The sequence below is a fragment of the Scyliorhinus torazame genome, chromosome 2 (genome assembly GCF_047496885.1).
Source record: "Scyliorhinus torazame isolate Kashiwa2021f chromosome 2, sScyTor2.1, whole genome shotgun sequence".
Lineage (NCBI taxonomy): Eukaryota > Metazoa > Chordata > Chondrichthyes > Carcharhiniformes > Scyliorhinidae > Scyliorhinus > Scyliorhinus torazame.
In genome coordinates this window covers 261,281,842-261,294,244 of record NC_092708.1, presented here as the reverse complement: position 1 = coordinate 261,294,244, position 12,403 = coordinate 261,281,842, and the positions used below count along the sequence as shown (strand labels likewise).

At 47.7% G+C, this 12,403-nt stretch overlaps 1 protein-coding gene across 1 annotated transcript in view; it reads right to left on the bottom strand.

Moving 5' to 3' along the window:
- Positions 1-12,403, bottom strand: part of knl1 (kinetochore scaffold 1) — a 240,322-nt gene that overhangs the window by 68,735 nt on the left and 159,184 nt on the right. The window contains exon 17 of the mRNA XM_072486289.1: positions 1,057-1,144. Within this exon, the coding sequence (XP_072342390.1) occupies positions 1,057-1,144 (88 nt within the window). The remainder of the gene's footprint in view (positions 1-1,056; positions 1,145-12,403) is intronic.

Below are 12,403 nucleotides of genomic sequence, written 5' to 3'. Positions count from 1 at the left end.
TGTAGAGACTAAAGGAGCCGATGTGGTATATATTTGGACAAGGGAAGGGACGGGACTTCACTCGAAATGAGGGTGTAGGTGGATATGCGAGGTTTGTGTGCTAAAAGGGGATCTTTGGGCTTTCCTAGGGCCGGGCAAGTGGGAAAGGGGCCCAGGCGGGGGCCTCCACGCTGGCCGGTTTAAGCCGGCCAGTGAACAGGAGTGAGGTGGGGGGAGGGGCTGCGGCCATCGGAGCCTGGCAGAACAGGGTCAGAGTGGTCTAGCCGGGGTGGAAAGTTGGGGGGAAGGAACCGAGGTTGGGAGGAGGAGTTTTAAAAGAGGCAGTGGACGGGAGGAGCTGGAGACCTGGGCTGGGTTGGGGGGGGGGGGGGGGAGAGGAGAGCTGTGTAAGATTAAGGGTGACTACAGGTAATCCCCGATTCCTTTTTGTCATTTGTTTATGTAAACATGCGGGTTGGTGGGTAGATGGGATCGTTGTTATTATGGGGACTGACATATCTTACTGATTATTGTTTATTGTTGATGGATGTAAATGTGGGAGAAAATGTGAAAGAGGAGAACTAAAAAAAAAATTTTTTTTAAACCTCCGCCGGAAAGCCCATGGGCCTTCTCGACTGCACCCTACTGATGCACTCCATCACCTCCCTTAACTCCAAAGGCTCCTCCAAGGCCTCCCTTTCCCATCCTTCACCTCTGGGAGCTCCAATCCATCCAGAAACTGCCCCATATCCTCTGCCTTCCCCACCGGCTCAGCCCCATATAATCTCTCATAGAAAGACGGCAACACCTCATTTATCCTCTACGGCTCAGACACCAACTCCCCCTGCAAAATTTCCCTGGACGCTGCCTGGCGCCCCAACTGGTGGCCCAATATATGCCTCGCCTTCTCCTCATACTCATACTGCAACCCACCCCCCCCCCCCCTCGGCCTCCACAGTTGATTATCCTCTTCAATATGTACAGTACAGCGTTTACTGCTGAAGTGGGAGTGAGAGGGAGAAGGAAGGGGGGAGGGGGGAGTTTAAAGAAAATATTAACAAGTGTCTATTTACTTACCAAGATGTAGTGATGCAAGACAGTCATCCATTTTGTGTAGCATATCGTCCAAAGAATTCTCATATTCGTTCCTCAGCTTTCGCTGTTCCTAAAATGACAGGAAGCAGGACTTCAAATTGTTAGGAAATGAGATGTGCAGCACAAAATTCCGTGGCTTTGAAATTATTTTAAATAAATAATGTCTGTCTAAATTAGTGGAACGGAGAAGTTATCAATGGTCTAATTTCAAATGTTGCACTGTTAAACATACACACTATGCACAATGACACAGAGCAAATAAAGTTTTGAAGATTTTATATGAGAGTTGAGTGTGGCAGGGAATGGAACTCTTCTGGTAACTTGATGTCGGTAGACCAACATAGGAATAGCAGAAGACCTTTCAGCCCCTCAAGCCTGTTCCATCATTTAATTAGATCATGGCTGATCTATATCCCAACTCCATCTACCAGCTTGTTTCCTTAAATAACTTTGTTTAACAAAATCTAAGTTTTGAAATTATTTTGACCGAGCCTGAACAGCTTTCTGGAATTCCACTACTCTGTGAAGTGCTCCCTGACATCATCCCCAAAAGGTCTAGATCTAATTTTAAGGTTGCATCACATTGTTTTGGATTTCTCCACCAGAGGAAATAGTTTCTATCTATCCTATCAACCCCTTCAAATCACATTAAATACCTGAATTACATCACCTTTAATCTTCTATATTCCAATGACTTGGCAACCTGTCCTCATAATTTACTCCATTTAGCATTGGTAATCTGGTGTATGCATTGCATTCACTCCAAGGCCAATATATTCATACTGAGATGAGATTCCCAGAACTGAATGCAGTGCCATAGCTCTGTTTTGCTGTAACTCAACTTTCACCACTTTGTATTCCAGTCATCTTCGATTTCGGCCAACATTCCATTAACTTTTTAAAATTATGTTCTGTACTATTCCACTAGCTTTTAATGATGTCTATACTTGGACTCAATCTCCATCTCCCTGCTCATCCACAGTTCCTAACTTCTCATTAATAAAGTACCAAGAGATCCATAGTTTAGGTTCAAATTGGATGACTCATACATTCCCACATTAAATCCCACCTGATCATTTCCCACATTAAATTCCACCTGTTCATTCATCTAATCGGTTATACCCCTTGACGACTTTTTGATCCCATTTAAACCATTTACTGTGCCACCATCGTAAGCTTAGGCACACAAAATTCAGTATCCTTATCTATCAAAAATATCTCCATCTCAGTCTTGAAAGTTCCAATTGTCTCAGCATCTGCAGTCTTTTAGGACAAGGAATTCCAGATTTGAACCACATTTGGTGAAAAGTTGCTTCCTGATAACCGTCCAAAGACCTCACTCTAATTGTAAGATTATGCCCTCACATTCTCCATTTTCCCACCAATAGAAATAGCTTTCTTGTATTTACAGTATCAAATCTTTTTCACATTTTAAACTTTGATTAGTTCACCATCTTGATGTGGCGGCATGGTGGCGGTGGTTAGCACTGCTGCCTCATATCGCTTGAGTGCGATAGTGAGAGTTTGGTGACCGAGGGAGTATAAGGCTTCATTTTAATCTAAAGTTTAGTCTTTCTTTTATTTAGTTAATCAACTTAAAAGTTGCTGTTTGGTTTAGAAGAAGGTGATTTTTCAATAAGCTTTAAACAGGCTTCTACTTGGAGGCACTTGCAGCTGGAGCTTGTTAATTAGTTAATTGGATTAGGCCAGTTTTCAGAGGCGAGATTCACAGTATAAAAGTGATCCCCTACAGTGCAGACTTTGTTTGCACCGAGTGCTGAATTTGGTGCATTTGAGTGCGATAGTGAGAGTCTGGTGACCGAGGGAGTGCTGAATTTGGTGCATTTGAGTGCGATAGTGAGAGTTTGGTGACCGAGGGAGTGCTGAATTTGGTGCATTTGAGTGCGATAGTGAGAGTTTGGTGACCGAGGGAGTTAGGTGAGGAGGGAGTAAGGTGCTCCTTTCATTTTGTTTCCGACATTTCCGCAAAGAGTGCGAAGAGAGCCAGGAGTTTACAGAAAGTGTAGCTGACTGGGAGCAGAGTCGGAGGGCGGAGATCTAGTTAGTCCACGGGGCAGCTATATTCTGTCAGGTAAGAGGGGATGGAGGTTAGGCCAGTTGTCTCCTGTAGGATGTGGGTGGTGAGGGATACCACCGGTATCTCCACTGACTATACCTGCGGGAAGTGCACCCAACTTCAGCTCCTCAAAGACCGTGTTAGGGAACTGGAGCTGAAGCTGGATGAACTTCGGATCATCCGGGAGGCAGAGGGGGTGATTGAGAAGAGTTACAAGGAGGTAACCACACCCAAGGTACAGGACAAGAATAGCTGGGTTACAGTCAGGGGGAAAAAAACAAACAGGCAGAAAGTGCAGGGATCCCTCGTGGCCGTTCCCCTTCAAAACAAGTATACCGTTTTGGATGCTGTTGGGGGGGTTGACCTACCGGGGGAAGGCCCTAGCGGCCAGGTCTCTGGCACTGAGTCTGGCTCTGGGGCTCAGAAGGGAAGGGGGGAGAATAGAAAAGCAATAGTTGTAGGAGATTCAATGGTTAGGGGAATAGATAGGAGATTCTGTGGTCGCGAGCGAGACTCCCGGAAGGTATGTTGCCTCCCGGGTGCCAGGGATGTCTCGGATCGTGTCTTCAGGATCCTTAAGGGGGAGGGGGAGCAGCCAGAAGTCGTGGTGCACATTGGTACCAACGACATAGGTAGGAAAAGGGGTGTGGAGGTAATAAACAAGTTTAGGGAGTTAGGTTGGAAGTTAAAAGCCAGGACAGACAGAGTTGTCATCTCTGGTTTGTTGCCGGTGCCACGTGATAGCGAGGCTAGGAATAGGGAGAGAGTGCAGTTGAAAACGTGGCTGCAGGAATGGTGTAGGAGGGAGGGCTTCAGGTATTGGGATAATTGGAGCGCATTCTGGGGAAGGTGGGACCTGTACAAGCAGGACGGGTTGCATCTGAACCAGAGGGGCACCAATATCCTGGGAGGGAGGTTTTCTAGTACTCTTCGGGAGGGTTTAAACTAATTTGGCAGGGGAATGGGAACCGGATTTGTAGTCCAGCAACTAAGGGAGCCGATATTCAGGACACCAAAGCATGTAATGAGGCAGTGGGGAAGGGAACACTGACAAAGGAGAGTACTTGCAGGCACGGAGATGGGTTGAAGTGTGTATACTTCAACGCAAGAAGCATCAGGAATAAGGTGGGTGAACTTAAGGCATGGATCGGTACTTGGGACTACGATGTGGTGGCCATCACGGAAACTTGGATAGAAGAGGGGCAGAAATGGTTGTTGAAGGTCCCTGGTTATAGATGTTTCAATAAGATTAGGGAGGGTGGTAAAAGAGGTGGGGGGGTGGCATTATTAATTAGAGATAGTATAACAGCTGCAGAAAGGCAGTTCGAGGAGTATCATCCTATTGAGGTAGTATGGGTTGAAGTCAGAAATAGGAAAGGAGTAGTCACCTTGTTAGGAGTTTTCTATAGGCCCCCCAATAGTAGCAGAGATGTGGAGGAACAGATTGGGAAACAGATTTTGGAAAGGTGCAGAAGTCATCGGGTAGTAGTCATGGGCGACTTTAACTTCCCAAATATGGAGTGGAAACTCTTTAGATCAAATAGTTTGGATGGGGTGGTGTTTGTGCAGTGTGTCCAGGAAGCTTTTCTAACACAGTATGTAGATTGTCCGACCAGAGGAGGGGCAATATTGGATTTAGTACTGGGTAATGAGCCAGGGCAAGTGATAGATTTGTTAGTGGGGGAGCATTTTGGAGATAGTGACCACAATTCTGTGACTTTCACTTTAGTAATGGAGAGGGATAGGTACGTGCAGCAGGGCAAGGTTTACAATTGGGGGAAGGGTAAATACGATGTTGTCAGACAAGAATTGAAGTGCATAAGTTGGGAACATAGGCTGGCAGGGAAGGACACAAGTGAAATGTGGAACTTGTTCAAGGAACAGGTGCTACGTGTCCTTGATATGCATGTCCCTGTCAGGCAGGGAAGATATGGTCGAGTGAGGGAACCATGGTTGACAAGAGAGGTTGAATGTCTTGTTAAGAGGAAAAAGGTGACTTATGTAAGGCTGAGGAAACAAGGTTCAGACAGGGCATTGGAGGGATACAAGATAGCCAGGAGGGAACTGAAGAAAGGGATTAGGAGAGCTAAGAGAGGGCATGAACAATCTTTGGCGGGTAGGATCAAGGAAAACCCCAAGGCCTTTTACACATATGTGAGAAATATGAGAATGGCTAGAGTGAGGGTAGGTCCGATCAAGGACAGTAGCGGGAGATTGTGTATGGAGTCTGAAGAGATAGGAGAGGTCTTGAACGAGTACTTTTCTTCTGTATTTACAAATGAGAGGGGCGATATTCTTGGAGAGGACAGTGTGAAACAGATTGGTAAGCTCGAGGAAATACTTGTTAGGAAGGAAGATGTGTTGGGCATTTTGAAAAACTTGAGGATAGACAAGTCCCCCGGGCCTGACGGGATATATCCAAGGATTCTATGGGAAGCAAGAGATGAAATTGCAGAGCCGTTGGCAATGATCTTTTCGTCCTCACTGTCAACAGGGGTGGTACCAGGGGATTGGAGAGTGGCGAATGTCGTGCCCCTGTTCAAAAAAGGGACTAAGGATAATGCTGGGAATTACAGGCCAGTTAGTCTTACTTCGGTGGTAGGCAAAGTAATGGAAAGGGTACTGAAGGATAGGATTTCTGAGCATCTGGAAAGACACTGCTTGATTAGGGATAGTCAGCACGGATTTGTGAGGGGTAGGTCTTGCCTTACAAATCTTATTGAATTCTTTGAGGAGGTGACCAAGCATGTGGATGAAGGTAAAGCAGTGGATGTAGTGTACATGGATTTTAGTAAGGCATTTGATAAAGTTCCCCATGGTAGGCTTATGCAGAAAGTAAGGAGGCATGGGATAGTGGGAAATTTGGCCAGTTGGATAACGAACTGGCTAACCGATAGAAGTCAGAGAGTGGTGGTGGATGGCAAATATTCAGCCTGGATCCCAGTTACCAGTGGCGTACCGCAGGGATCAGTTCTGGGTCCTCTGCTGTTTGTGATTTTCATTAATGACTTGGATGAGGGAGTTGAAGGGTGGGTCAGTAAATTTGCAGACGATACGAAGATTGGTGGAGTTGTGGATAGTAAGGAGGGCTGTTGTCGGCTGCAAAGAGACATAGATAGGATGCAGAGCTGGGCTGAGAAGTGGCAGATGGAGTTTAACCCTGAAAAGTGTGAGGTTGTTCATTTTGGAAGGACAAATATGAATGCGGAATATAGGGTTAACGGTAGAGTTCTTGGCAATGTGGAGGAGCAGAGAGATCTTGGGGTCTATGTTCATACATCTTTGAAAGTTGCCACTCAAGTGGATAGAGCTGTGAAGAAGGTCTATGGTGTGCTCGCGTTCATTAACAGAGGGATTGAATTTAAGAGCCGTGAGGTGATGATGCGGCTGTACAAAACTTTGGTAAGGCCACATTTGGAGTACTGTGTACAGTTCTGGTCGCCTCATTTTAGGAAGGATGTGGAAGCTTTGGAAAAGGTGCAAAGAAGATTTACCAGGATGTTGCCTGGAATGGAGAGTAGGTCTTACGAGGAAAGGTTGAGGGTGCTAGGCCTTTTCTCATTAGAACGGAGAAGGATGAGGGGCGACTTGATAGAGGTTTATAAGATGATCAGGGGAATAGATAGAGTAGACAGTCAGAGACTTTTTCCCTGGGTGGAACAAACCATTACAAGGGGACATAAATTTAAGGTGAAAGGTGGAAGATATAGGAGGGATATCAGAGGTAGGTTCTTTACCCAGAGAGTAGTGGGGGCATGGAATGCACTGCCTGTGGAAGTAGTTGAGTCGGAAACATTAGGGACCTTCAAGCAGCTATTGGATAGGTACATGGATTACGGTAAAATGATATAGTGTAGATTTATTTGTTCTCAAGGGCAGCACGGTAGCATTGTGGATAGCACAATTGCTTCACAGCTCCAGGGTCCCAGGTTCGATTCCGGCTTGGGTCACTGTCTGTGCGGAGTCTGCACGTCCTCCCAGTGTCTGCGTGGGTTTCCTCCGGGTGCTCCGGTTTCCTCCCACAGTCCAAAGATGTGCGGGTTAGGTGAATTGGCCAATGATATATTGCCCTTAATGTCCAAATTGCCCTTGGTGTTGGGTGGCGGTGTTGACCTTGGGTAGGGTGCTCTTTCCAAGAGCCGGTGCAGACTCAAAGGGCCGAATGGCCTCCTTCTGCACTGTAAATTCAATGATAATCTATGATTAATCTAGGACAAAGGTTCGGCACAACATCGTGGGCCGAAGGGCCTGTTCTGTGCTGTATTTTCTATTACACTAGGACCCGAGTTCGATCCCAGTCCCGGCTCACTGTTCATGTGCAGTTTGCACAATCTCCTCATGTCTGCATGGGTTTCACCCCCACAACCCAAAGATGTGCAGGGTAGGTGGATCGGCCATGTTAAATTGCCCAATTGGAGAAAAAAAATTGGGTACTCTCAAGTTACAAAAATCATTGTCTTGATCTTTTAAACTCAAGGGATGAAAACAGAATTTGGAAAAGGAGGGGGAGGCTTGCTTTGCAGAACAAAGTTAGATACCGAGAAAGAAATGGATCTGCAAATTGCAGTTCTTCCTTACCGGTCAGTCTGGACAGTGTTTGATTGATGGCTGAAGGTTGCCCTTGGACTCAAACAAAATGATTTTTCCAGTTGCTATCTTAACAATTTTATTTCCAAAATAGTGTCTTTGCATTTAGTCAGTAGGCTGATTGGACTAGTCTTTGCTCAGCTATTCTGCCTATTCTTGATCTCTCACAGTGCTCCTCTAATATCTTTTTTGGTCTGCTGCGACAGCAGGGTTTTTCAAAGTGTGGGTCGTGACCCGCGGGTGGGTCGTGAAGCGATTGGTCATGCTGTTTCCCAGTCGTGGGAGACGCCCCCAACGGCCACTACAGGTTTATACATCGAGAATGGCGGTGAGCGTTGCCTTTTAAATGAAAATAAAAGACTGTGTGGAGCCTAACAGCCAGAAGCCACAGCAGGTCATGTGCCCTGCACCCACACTTGGATGTCAAGTGCCCTCCAGTTAAGAGCTTTTGGCATCAAATCACAGAGCAGTGTTTCTTCTATTCTCCACCTGCTGGCATGCAAGGCAAGTGAACTGTGAAGATGAATGGTTTGAGAGACAACCAGAGACTTAAATAGGTAGTTTACCTATTGGACAGGATCTCACAACAGTTAGGCTGGCGAGGTGTGCTCAGGAGAGTCCAGGGCAGGACAGAGCAGTGCTCGTGCTAGTTCTGTACAAAGCTCCAGGGCCTAGTTAACAGCCTACAAAGAAACTTGGGAGCAGCATGGTAGCATAGTGGTTAGCACTACGGCTTCACCGCACCAGGGTCCCAGGTTCGATCGTCGGTTTGGGTCATTGTCTGTGCGGGTGTGCACGTTCTCCCCATGTCTGCGTGGGTTTCGTCCAGGTGCTCCGTCCACTCATCCCAAAAGACGTGCGGTTAGGTAATTTGGACTTTCTGAATTCTCCCTCCGTGTACCCGAACAGGTGCCGGAATGTGGCGACTAGGGGCTTTTCACAGTAACTTAATGTAAGCCTACTTGTGACAATAAAGATTATGATTAACAACTCGGGAGCAAAGCAGTACAAAGATGATTTCTTGCGACTTATAAATTGTGGCAATGCATTAAGGATGCAAAGCCCATGCAATTAAGTACTGGCAAATGAAAGGAGAAGTTTCAATTCTTGACAGTGGCGGGTGAAAAAGTCTTTTGAGGTTTAGACCCAAGAGTTAAGTTATTAACTTAGAGCGGACTTCAAATTAAAAGACTATGCTGCTGTAGCTGACCGGTGATACCACATTAAAAACACACCAAAAGCCCATGAGGCTGTCAGCATTTTGGTGTAATATCTCCCAGGAGCATCCAGTGCAGAGTAAAACAGGCTATTGCCCTTCACGATGGACAGACATGTGCAAGGTTGGATTTTCCATTTTCATAAAGTGATGCCTGCACAAAGGAACTGGCTGAAGTCTGCACTTGATATGTGCATTGCCGTCTCCTTTTATGAACCCGATTCAAGTGAGATTGTGAGGACCGAGCTGACTCCCCTTTCGCATTAAAAGGTAAGCGAAAGTGGTATGGGTCCCACGCGTCGACTGGCCTGGGTCCGAGTCGGCTGGCGTGGGTCCCACGTGCCGGCTTTTTGTCTAATAGCAAGGGTGCAAGTCACCAGTTCACTAATCTTGGTCTGAAGACAGAGTCAAACAATTTATTTTTAAGATTGCTTAATATTGTTTGGACAAAGGCAGCACGGTGGCGCAGTGGGTAGCATTGCTGCCTCACGGCGCCGAGGTCCCAGGTTCGATCCCGGCTCTGGGTCACTGTCTGTGTGGAGTTTGGACATTCTCCCAGTGTTTGCGTGGTTTCCAACGCAAGATCGGATGTGGGGATGTTCGCTGATGATTGCACAATGTTCAGCACCATTCGTGACTCCTCAGACACTGCAGCAGTCCATGCGCAAATGCAGGAAGCCCTGGGCATTATCCAGGATTGGGTTGACAAGTGGCAAGTAACATCTGCACCACACAAGTGCCAGACAATAACCATCTCCAATAAGAGAGAAGCAAACCATCACCCCATGACATTCAATTGTATTACCATCATGGAATCTCCCAATATCAACATCCTGGGGGTTACCATTCGTGCTCTGTTTCGGTCCCAACAGCGTCGCCAATACGGTGGGTATTTCTAATTTATCTTAGTGAACCACAAGCCTTCCCTTATATCGATCAAATGACCACACAACCAGTTAGTTAGTTCAAAAGATGGCTTATTTACATACACAAGAGTTAGCTCAACATGCAAACACAATATCTACTAAGAGTTAAACTACACCCATCAGCTACAAGAACCTATACTTAGCTTCAGGGCAACCGGCACTGCTCAAATGGATAAAGGCCTTTATCTGGATTTCACTTGGCTGGTTCGAAGAAAGTGGCTCTGTCTCTGCTGGGCTCATCTGTCAGGTAGCGATCGTTGGTCTTGAACTTGGCTGGCTATTCCTGCTACAATTAGGTTGGCACAGGCCGGATCCAAAAGTGACAGAACACATACTTGTGTCCTCTTTTTTTCCCTCTGGGATTTTGCGCTCTTTGGGGCAGTCCTTAACCTTGGACCCAATTGTTCGACAGGGCTCTGATCACGCTCTTCGATTTCGGCCAATAAAGAGGCGGGTGCCTTGATAGCTGGGCGGGTCCTTAGCGGTCATTGGCCTTGGCAGTTGTGCTTTCTGAGTAAGGGGAGTGGCGCCGATCAGTCTGGGGCTGTGCCAGTTGCTTGATTGGAGTTCTATTGTCCTGGGAAAATGGGCCATTAAAATGCAAACGAGCGGGGGTTTCGATCAGGTCTGGTTACCTGTGTAACATAGGCTGTGTATCTATCGGAGCCCTGGGTTGGCCATAATTCCCATGGTCCTTTGCAGATGGCCATCTTAAATGGCTACACCATTGACCACAAACTAAACTGGACCAGCCTTATAAATACTGTTGCAAAAGAGGTCAGAAAATAGGATACTGTGCAAGTAACTCATCTCCCGACTCTCCAAAGCCTGTCCACCACCAACAAGGCACAAGTCAGGAATGTGATGGAGTGAGTGCAATTCCAACACAAGGAGCTCAACACCACCCAGGGCAAAGCAGCCCACTTGATTGGCACCCCTTCCACAAACATTCACCCCCACTACCACCGACATAGTAGCAGTGGTGTGTACCATCTCAGGATGCACTTCAGAAACTCATCAAGGCTCCTTGGACAGGGACTTCCGGTTGCGGCGATGCCCAGCTAAGCCGCATGTTTCGGCGGCTCCAGCTCAAACGGACCTTCGGGCTCTTTTAAGAGCTCCAACTAGGAATTTTTTCACGACGAAACCCGGTGTGGGGTGAGTTAATAGGGAGTCCCCCCCAACGAAAGAGAAAAATATCGGTGGCGGCGGCTACATCACGAAGAATCTTCGACGATAGGGACAGGAGGGAAAAAGAAGCAAGATGGCGGCGGAGAAAGCCCAGGCGACATGGGGGCCCGATCAAGACGAATTCTTAAGACGGTATGTGGAGCTACTTAAGAAGGAGGTGCTGACCCTGATGCTACAGGCAATTGAGGGGCTTAAGGAGGCACAAAGGACCCAGGAGACAGAGCTCCGTGTGGTGGAGCAGAAGGTGACGGATAATGAAGACGAGATCCTGGGCCTGGCGGTCAAAACACAGACGCACGAGGCGCTCCACAAAAAGTGCATTGAAAGGATTGAGGCCCTAGAAAACAGAGCGCGAAGGAAGAACCTTCGGATCCTGGGTCTCCCTGAGGGAGTGGAAGGAGCGGACTGCGGGGCTTACGTGAGCACGATGCTAAGCTCGCTGATGGGAGCCGAGGCCCCTTCGGGCCCCTTAGAAGTGGAGGTGGCTCATCGGGTCCCTGCGAGGGGACCAAAGGCGGGAGAACCACCTAGGGCGACAATCGTGAGGTTTCACCGCTTTAATGATAGAGAAGTGGTTCTGAGATGGGCCAAAAAGGTACGGAGTAGTAGATGGGAGAATGCGGTGGTACGGGTGTACCAGGATTGGAGTGCGGAGGTGGCGAGAAGGAGGGCAAGTTTTAATCGAGCCAAGGAGGTGTTACACAAGAAGGTGAAGTTCGGGATGCTGCAGCCGGTGCAACTATGGGTCACGTACCAGGAGAGACATCACTACTTCGAAACGGCGGAAGAAGCATGGACCTTTATTAAAGAGGAGAAATTGGATCGGAACTGAGGGACTGATATTAGAGGGAAATGTCACTGTCGATGTAAATAGAGATGTAAATTGGGAAGGGGGGGGGGGGGGACACTAAGAAATGTGGGCACCGGTGGGGGGGGGGGGAGAAAGAGGCATAGGCGGAGGATAAGGAATGGGAGTGGGGTGGGAGAGGGAGCTGCGCCACAAGGGACGGGACAGCTACAGAGAATATGGAGCCTACTGTCCTTGTTCCCGCGCCAGAAAGATGATGGCGGGAAGATAGGCGCAGGGTAGATGGGAGTTCCCCACACGGGGGGGTCAAGGAGTGAGCGGGAGAAGCCGGGGTCAGTTGAAGTCAGCTGACTTGCGGAAGTAATATGGGGGGAGCAATCACGCTAGATGAGGATAACTGGGTTGCTGCTGCAGAAATCAAAGAGGAACTGGCTAAAGAAAGGGTGGTCGGGGCTGGAATGCGCCACCTGGGGAACGAGTGGGAGCGCGGAATCGGGACGTGGGACTGGCCTAGAGAGGGTGAT